The sequence below is a fragment of the Vipera ursinii genome (assembly GCF_947247035.1).
Source record: "Vipera ursinii genome assembly, chromosome: Z".
Taxonomy (NCBI): Eukaryota; Metazoa; Chordata; class Lepidosauria; order Squamata; family Viperidae; genus Vipera; species Vipera ursinii.
Window position 1 is genome coordinate 92,234,166 of NC_139517.1, and position 9,344 is coordinate 92,243,509.

The window sequence follows — 9,344 nt, forward strand, 5'->3', positions numbered from 1 at the left end:
GTGGGTTTGGTTTGGGAAAGTACGGACCCTACAGACCCTTGGGGATGGCGGGGAGACTTGGTCCTACCTGAGGGGATCTCGTCAAGATCGTGGAGGGTCTCCCGGTTTTGACTGCGGCATGCGGAGCAGATGTGGCCGGTCTTCCCACAACCATGGCACTTTGTGTCCCTGAATCGGCAGGTGGCTCTTGCGTGGCCCCCGCCGCAGCTTGTGCACCTGGCCTTGTTGCCTGCAGGGGTTTTTTTGTGCTGGGACCCACTGGTTTATTTTGTCCGCGGTTTCCTTCACATCCGGTGGCCATCTGATTGAATTGGGAGATGATCGCGTCTACTCCTGAGCCGGACTCTGGGGGTCCGTGGTCTGCTTCCCAGGCTTGATGGACCGAGGTGCTGGGGTTGTCACTGAATGCCGGGGGGTCTTCGCAGTGGCTATCCTCATAGGCCATGATCTCGAGCGTAAGCTCTGCGAGGTCCATTGTGGGCCTTGCCACCAGTTTCCTCTGGAGGCGTTCGTTCTGGAGGCCGGCGATGACCTGGTCCCTGATGCGGTCCTCCAGGTCCGGGAAATGGCATTTTTGGGTGGTGTGCCAGACCCCGGCGATGAACGCGGTGGAAGGTTCACCCGGTTGCTGGCGTCAGCGGGCGAAGTGGAGTCGCCAGTACAGCTCTGATAGCCTGGGCATGAAATGTTTGCTGAGGCGATCCGTCAGCTCAGCGTAGGGCACTGTGGCGACCGGGTCCGGGCTGCAGAGTCCCACGGCGATATCATACACGGCCGGCCCGCTGAGGCATAGGAGCGCAGCAGCCTTGTGGTGGTCCTCAGTGATTTTATTCATGATGAGGTACCCCTCAACCTGGCCCCAATGTGACTCCCAGCCTTCAGGGTGGCGGACGTCGAACTCTCTAATATGCCCGAGATTTGCCATGTTGGATTAGCGGTACTGTGGCGCGTAGAAGGTTGTCCTGCCCTCAGCCAGTGACTTAGCCAGTGACTTCAGCGGTATCGGGCGGCTGGGACGGAGTTCCTTCTTGGCCGTGACTTCAGCTCAATTGTACCGGGATCCCACCTTCGTCGCCAGGTGCAAAATCTCGAGCAGTGACGAGAGAGATGGTGGCTTCAGTTCAAACGGTTTATTTAGCTCAGCCCAGACAATGTGGACAGTACAACGAGCCTTTATATAGGCAACGGTCAAACTTGTCAACAAATCAGGGACGGGTGTTTTCCCCCCAAGGGGTCATACCCAATGATCAGCTGGCAGCTTTTGACATTTCCCTAGTGATAGTGCATGCGTCTCTGAGCCGAGGAAACCCATCAGCTGGCTGGCGCTTCAGCTGGGAATCCATGTAACCTTTGCCGGCGATCTGACAGCTAGCGGCTGTCAGTCGGCTGGTGATTCTGCGCCTGCGTGGCTTTTGACAGCTCACGGCTGTAGCTACGCACGCGCAGCCTTTGACAGCTGTCAGTGTCAACGGCGGGGTGCACGTGCATGTTGGGATCGGAGGCCTTATGACAGCTGTCAGTGAGGCCATGTGGAGCGGCCTTTGACAGCTGTCATTTCCGCGAGGAATATAGTACGGTTCTTAGCCGTGTTCAGTCAGATTCAGATCTGTTGGACCTCCAATAGCTCTCTAGGCGTCTTTTCCGGCACTTCATCTCTCGGAGTCCCTTGGTAAACCAGGGGGCCACCCAGAATCTGCACTGGGTCAGAGGCCGCAAAGGCACAACTCGATCCAAGGCCCCAGCAGCAGCCCTATCCCAGGCTACCACTAAGGCCTCAGCAGAGTCGTGGGCAAGGGAAGCAGGAAATGTCCCAAGCTCCGTCTGGAACCTCTCAGGGTCCATCAGGTGCCTGGGGCGGAACCACCTGGTCAGTTCCGCCTCCCAGCGGCAGGGGCTGGCGTACTGAAAGTCTAGCTGTAGAAGAAAATGATCGGACCATGACAGGGGTTGGATAGTTAAATCCCCCCTACCCAGATCATTAATCCACTGCCCAGAGATAAAAACCAGGTTGAGTGGGTCGGGTCTTGAATTATTTGAGTCAGCTCCATGGCTTTCATAGAGGCCATGAACTCCTGGGCCAACTCAGATGCCTCACCCGCAGAGGGCAGATTGAAATCCCCCAGAACTATAAGCCTGGGGAACTCAATCGCCAACCCAGGCAAGACGTCGAGGAGCTTGGGCAGGGCCGATGACACGCAGCTGGGAGACAGGTACCTAATCCATAGGCCCAACTGAACTCCAGGACCCCACTTCAAATGGAGAGACTCACACCCACCTATCTGAGGGACAGTGGATTTGCAGACAAAGACTCTCCCTAATAATAACCGCTACCCCACCACCCCTGCCCTGGGCCCGTGGCTGGTGAAGCACCTGGAAGCCCAGTGGGCATAGTTCCGAGAGGGGGACACCCCCCTCTTGGCCCAACCAGGTCTTCGTGATGCAGGCCAGGTCCACGTTCTCCTCCTCCTCAATAAGATCATGTATGAGGGGAGCTTTGTTCACCACGGACCTGGCATTGAAATAAACCAACCTGAGCCCAGGGTCCTGTAATCCAATGCCCCCGGGGAGGTGAGAAGAGCAATGAGGGTGGGAACAGGCAACCACTTGAAGACAGCGGTGGCCCATTCCCCGATAGCGATAGAGCCCTCTGCTCCCACACTCTCTGCCCCTCCCAATCACTGTCAGGATAGGGAGACCCTCAGCACTCGGAGGTGAGTCTGCCCCCAAACCCCTACTCCCCCCATGACCATCCGATGGTCTGGACTGCTGTCCAGGTCGAACTCCCCCAAGTTCGTTCCGGATCCCTAGAGCCTCCCCCCTCCCGGGTCTCCTTAAAATTTTATATAAAAATCTTAATAAAAATCCCCTCAGCCTCTTCTTTGAAGCATGCCATCTTAATTACTTGATTAGTACCCATCAGCTGGCTTGTACTGCTGTCTGAAATTGATAAAATCTTAATCAGTTACCCACTAAAGGCTTTTGTCCTCTACCTGGATTGAACTAGGAGCCTGAAAAGGGTTGGGCAAACATCCAGAACTAGTACATTCCTCTCAATGTATTTTCCCCATTATCTGCCTGCTTATTCCTTTGTAATTCCTTCCCCTTCAATGAATATAAATACAAATATTAAATAGTGCGTCCTCTTTTTTCCCCATTTGTTCTTTCCAAGTATCCATGTACTACTTTGCCTGTTCAGGTATCTGGTAATCCTAGGTCTAATATGTATTTTAATATTACATTATCTATTTTTAATTCATGTAAATACTTTTAAATTGTAATTTCAGAGTTACAAGTTCTATTATAAGCCGCCTTCGGAAAATTCTGTTCTAAGGCTGGAAAACATTTAAAAACAAAAAGTAAATATAATTAGTGAATGTCGTTAATTGATGAAATAGAAATACACATTTGGTCCCAACTAAATGAACCATGGAAATTGGTCTTCTTTTGGTCCATTGCAGTGATTGTCTTCCCCAAATTTCATATTTTAAAAAAATCCTCCTTACTCTGTCAGTCTCGTATTCAAGGTTCCAATTGGTGTGGTATCAAACCAGGCCATTTCTTGGTGAAGAACACTAAAAAAGAATTTGTTACGTATTCTTGCTGTTTGTCTTGCAGAGATAGTCACAAAGGTCCAGATTTCAACAAAACTGCAGAGTAGTACGACAAAGCCAGTTCCAACGAAGTAGTATGCATGACTGTGGAAGACATGAGGAGTCAATACATTTGTTAATAATTTATTTCTACATTTTCAGCCCCCAAAGCCCAAATATAATTTTTAGTTTAAAAAGATGAAGTACATTCTTGTGGACAAAAAAGAGGAGAAAGAAATTAGAAAGTTGATAATAGTCATGCAAACAATCAATACAGTCAATCACTGATAATGAATATAAAATCAAATATTTTATCATGCAGTAAAGAACAATATTAAATTGCTATATTTATAATAAAATAGTAAATTCAAAGTAATTCAATATCAGATAAGTTAACCATAAAATCAAATGTGTTACAGTTTGCCAGTTACAAATAAGAAGAAGAGCAAAGATGTAAAGGTACATACGAGGCCATTTGATTTTCTATATCTGAGGCAGCCTGAGGGCAGGCTGAGGTATTGACTTCTGCACTTCCTATAAGGGAGATTACAACAACAGGAGTATCAGAAGATAATTTATAGATGTTAAACAGCAATGCAGTCCAATTTCTTTTTACATACTCTAAAAGTCTCAAAGGTGCTTTTTTTCTTCTTCAGAAAGCAACTGGACTGTTTTTCCTTGAGAAGGAGGAAGAAGAAAATGTTTTGTTGCTCATCCAAGAAGCTCCATCAGTTCTGATGTTGTTCGTGGAGGGGGGAATGGAAGGATAGGTTTGTATATGATGGGGGGGAGGGAAATGGAAGGATTGTATTTCTTTGCAGTCATCTGGTTGTTTGCACTCTCTGAGACCTGTTGAGGTCGCTTGGGGTTTTATCCTCCTGAGGGCCTCCTCAGAGTGCCACCGGTCAGAGAATGTCATCTGGTGGCCCCCAGGGGGAGGTCCTTCTCTGTGGGCGCCCCAGATTTATGGAATTGGTTGCCGGTTGAGCTTCGGATGGCACCCGACCTTCGCTCCTTCAGACGCGATCTGAAGACTTGTTCGAACAAGCCGGTCTGGCCTGATGGGGGATGGGTTGGGATTTTATTGTTGTTTTTAATATATTTATTTATTGTTTTAATTTTAATTTAATTTTAATTTTAATTTTAATCCCATTTATACCCCGCCCTTCTCCAAAGACTCAGGGCGGCTTACAAGCTTAGCAGTTTTAGCTTGGGCATTGTGTTTAATTCTTTTTTAACTTTTGTATCATTGTACTTTTATATGTTTGCCCTGTTCACCGCCCTGAGTCCTTCGGGAGAAGGGCGGTATACAAATAAAATTATTATTATTATTATTATTATTATTATTATTATTATTATTATTATTATTATTATTATTATTATTATTATTATTATTATTATCTGCATCTTCAGGAATACCTGAATCAGAGTGCAATGGCTTGTGGAATCTTCTTGGAATTGCTACAAGGGCTGCACTGTAAACTGGAGATAGGTGGTGTCTTATTCCTCCCCCTCTGTGGAAGGAGGGTTGTTTAATTCTAACATAGATAGATTCTTTTACCCCTCTTTCAAAGTGCTAATGACCAGTTGACTACAAAGAAATACAATTCTTCCATTCCCCCCCCCCCCATACTGTCGGAACCTATCCTTCCATCCTCCCCACTCCCTGCCATCAGAACTGATGAAGCTTCTGGGATGACAAACAAAACATTTTCTTCTTCCTCAAGGGAAAAAAAAGTCCAGTTGCATTTTGAAGGGAGAAAAAAGTGCACCTTTGAGAGAAACTATAACCTGGATGACTGAAAATCTCCACAGAGATATAGTCTAAAGTCCTATAAAGTCCAAAGAAAATAAACTTTATTTAATAAAGATAAATTATTACTACTTTCTAGATCCCCAAATCTAGTTTTTCAGGTAATACCAGATTGCAAATTTACTATTATACACAATAAGAAAGCTTCCAGATTCACAGATCTATATCTATATCAGGATTTTTTTTTCTTTGTTTTGGCAAAAACACAAAAGGGATTGCCGCTGCTTTCCTTTAGGATGCTCTTTCCAATCTGGCTCACAGCTTTCAAATTTAATAATTCCTTATCCCAACTTGGTCCAACTCTTCCAGGATTTTCTGTGATCAGCTAAATAAGACTATCCATCACTGAGTTGCCCAAAGGCTTTTTATTTTCTAATAAAGATTAGAAAATAAATAAATAAAGCACCAAAGTGGATAATTCAGTTATAGTGGCAATGGGTGCACCATTGGGGGACTTGAAAGAAGAGATTAGGAATAGATTATCATGGAGAAAAATCTATCTATGTGAACCCTAAGAGTGAAAAATGATATTAGGGTACATAATTAATCAAAGATTAATTTCTCACATATATGGGGCAAAGACTTTCTTGCTACATTTAAACAATCGTTCATTAGTGTTCAGTCTTACTTCTCCAGATTAGTTCTCTCAGTCAATGGATTCACATGCTGCATTAAGCATTTAATAAGCCACAATTGGCTGGTTGGGTGCTATATCATAATTCAATATATTATCGCTTAGTGTGATACACAGCTCTTACCTGTAGATACATTAAAACTAGTTCCCACAAAGCTGTTTGTCATCTGGCCAAAGATGACGATGATAATTGGCTGTCCACTTCCTGCTGCAACAGCTGCGATTGATCCCACAATCATTAAAATAATATCTAGAGCATCTGCAAAGCTAAACTAAATGGATGCAGAAAAATTTAAATGAAATGGTGATGGAAGGTTCCATATAGCTTTACAGACAAGATTTATGTTACAGATGACAATTATCTGGCTAAGTCCTACTGCATATTGTATTTTGGAAACCATATTACAAAAAAAAAGCTTGTTTATCTTTTACCTCTAAGTTCAGCTGGATTCTAGTCCTGGCCAACTTGTTTCCAGATTGGTCAACCAGTAATTAAATAATTTGTAACAGGTTTGTATGATAGTAAGACAGAAGCATTTACACATTATTTTTATTGGAAGACTTAATGTATATGCTCAATATCAAACATTTATTTATTTATTTATTTATTTTATTACATTTCTATACCGCCCTTTCCCGGAGGACTCAGGGCGGTTTACAGGGTAATTAAAAACCAAAAATACAAAAGTTAAAAACCAAGTTTAAAAAAGATTAAATTTATCCCTGTATAAATAAAACCCCAATTAAAATAAATTAATTCTCAGCCTGGGCCAGAGAGCTCGAAGAGCCAGGTCTTCAGGCCCTGGCGGAATGAACAGAGGTCGGGGGCAGTCCTCAGCTCCACTGGCAGCTGGTTCCAAAGGGCAGGCGCCCCCACTGAGAAGGCCCTATCCCTGGGTGTTACCCGCCGGCAATCTCTTACCGGTGGCACCCTGAGAAGACCCTCCCTGTGGGAGCACACTGGACGAAGGGAACTTGATGCCGGCAGCAGGTGTTCCCTCAGATATCCCGGACCCAAGCCATTAAGGGCTTTATAGGTCATCACCAGCACCTTGAATTTCACCAGCACCTTGAATGTCATTGCATTAATAGGCAATTTGGTTCTGAAGATGCCTAATTTTTATATTCCACATATTTCTTTCCCCACCCAATTTCATTGTAAAATATTCTTTAGATTAAAAAGGGGGAATAGACAAGTTACAGAGGAAAATGTCTTCATTTAGTATCATTTTTATTTACTTGACTGCTTCTAAGCTTCCATATGTATTTTTAGAGGGGAAAATCATAGCTTAATTACTTTGTTTTGAAGTGTCAGCCTCAACCTGAAATTTTAAGCAGGCTAGAAAAACATATTTCAGTCAAAAATTTACAAAGCATTATATAATGAATTAACTATTTGCCTCATCCCAGTGAAAAATGTATATTCTAAACTGATCCGCTCCCCTATTTCAAAAATAAATAAAAAAGAGAACTCATATCAATATGATTACAAACTAACCAGTTCAAAAAATCCAACCATTTGCTTCTCTTTCTTCTTAGAAGTTTCATTGTTCTTTCTAAAAAGATTTGAACAGGAGAATAAGTCAACGGAAACAATTTCTAACAAATTAAATGTGCAAGTGCTTAAATTACACTTACATTTTCTTTTTTTTTAAATGACCCTTTTGTGTTGTAGTTTCATCTAGCTGGAAAGCAGGATTGTCACAGACATTGCTTTGAATTCCTAATGGGAAAGCAGATTACATTTAACATCCTACTATCTACCTATACAAAAATAAAGCGTAAAAGGTCTAGAATTGACACGCTTAAGAAGCCATCCTGTAAATGCCATTTAGAAATTAAACATGGAGTAAAAATTTATTGTTATAAAGCAATAATTAGCAGAATAAAATTAATTACCTTTTTTCTATTAAATATATCTTTCATCGTTATAAAATGTTCACATGAAATTTTAAAAGATATTTATATGGAATAGGAAATTTATTTTATTTATTTATTTATTTATTTTATTAAATTTATATACCTCCCTATTCCCGGAGGACTCAGGGCGGTGTACAGGGAGGATTAAAACAAACATACAAAAATTAAAATCAGATTAAGACAATTAATTAAATGAAGTCCTTGAAATTTAAAACTAAAACCCAATAAAAATTAAAACATTAAAAAATTAAAATTGCTCACATACAAGGCAAAAAGACAGAAGACTATGTTTTCATTTAACAATTACTGTATATGAATGCATACCAAAGTTAAATAAAATTCTTTAACTCAAATTATTTCAGCAATGTTTGAATGTTTCTATTTCCCAAAGTGTGAACTGTAGGCCAGAGACATAATATAAAACACAAGACATTAATATGTTAATGGAGCAATATGAGATCTGAGATTGCCTCCAGAGGTGGTGAATGCTCCAACACTGGAGGTTTTTAAGAAGAGACTGGACAGCCATTTGCCTAAAATGGTATAAGGTTTCCTGCCTGAGCAGGGGGTTGGACTAGATGACCTCCAAGGTCCCTTACAACTTTATTATTATTATTATTATTATTATTATTATTATTATTATTATTATTAATAATAATAATAATAATAATAATAATAATAAATTATTATTATTACCCAGGGGTGGGATTCAGCTGGTTCACACCACTTCTGCAGAACCGGTAGCTAATTTTTTGTTACCCAGGCTCAGAACAGACTTCTGGAAGTGGCATCCATAGAGAACCAGTTGTTCATATATTTGAATCCCACCACTGAGATTACCCTTTATCAAAAGTTTGTTAGGGTGAAAGATCATTGTAATTTGCGAAATTTATAACACCAAAAAGACACAGTAGTTTGCTTGAATAATTATAAGTTATAATGTAATGATATATTTACTATAGATAGCCTAGAAAGGATATATAAATGTAAATTAATTATTAGAAATATCAGAATTACCAGGTATAGAAACATCATTCACTGCGTAACTTCCAGAATAATCCTTCATTGATTTGTTCTCTGGCCCAATTTCAGTTGAAGAACCAATCAGGTTTTTTTAAAAAATCTACATCAAAAGAAATTGTATTTCAGAAATGATATGGTCATTTTAAAATTCATATCAAACACTTTTATTAATATATTTTTCTTAATGTTGATTTTTAGTCAAAAATATCCTCTCATGATCCAAATTCTAAAAGGTTTTGAAATCAACTTAATTTAATTACTTCTTGTCTGCTTTCCCTGTCATAAAATAGTGACTAAAATGTATACGTTATTCAGCATAATCTCTAGGTTTCCAGAAATTCATCCTATCTCTGTTTATGTCACC

General features: G+C 41.3%; 1 protein-coding gene across 1 annotated transcript in view; it reads right to left on the bottom strand.

Annotated features, from left to right (window-relative positions):
• The window catches only part of ABCB5 (ATP binding cassette subfamily B member 5), a gene marked incomplete at both ends in the record, with an annotated part of 65,787 nt that extends 56,764 nt beyond the window's left edge, over positions 1-9,023 (bottom strand). The window contains 6 exons of the mRNA XM_083379027.1: positions 3,504-3,695; positions 4,058-4,124; positions 6,162-6,309; positions 7,536-7,593; positions 7,676-7,760; positions 8,975-9,023. Coding sequence (XP_083235153.1) covers positions 3,504-3,695; positions 4,058-4,124; positions 6,162-6,309; positions 7,536-7,593; positions 7,676-7,760; positions 8,975-9,023 — 599 coding nt within the window. The remainder of the gene's footprint in view (positions 1-3,503; positions 3,696-4,057; positions 4,125-6,161; positions 6,310-7,535; positions 7,594-7,675; positions 7,761-8,974) is intronic.
• Positions 9,024-9,344: the final 321 nt, after the last annotated feature.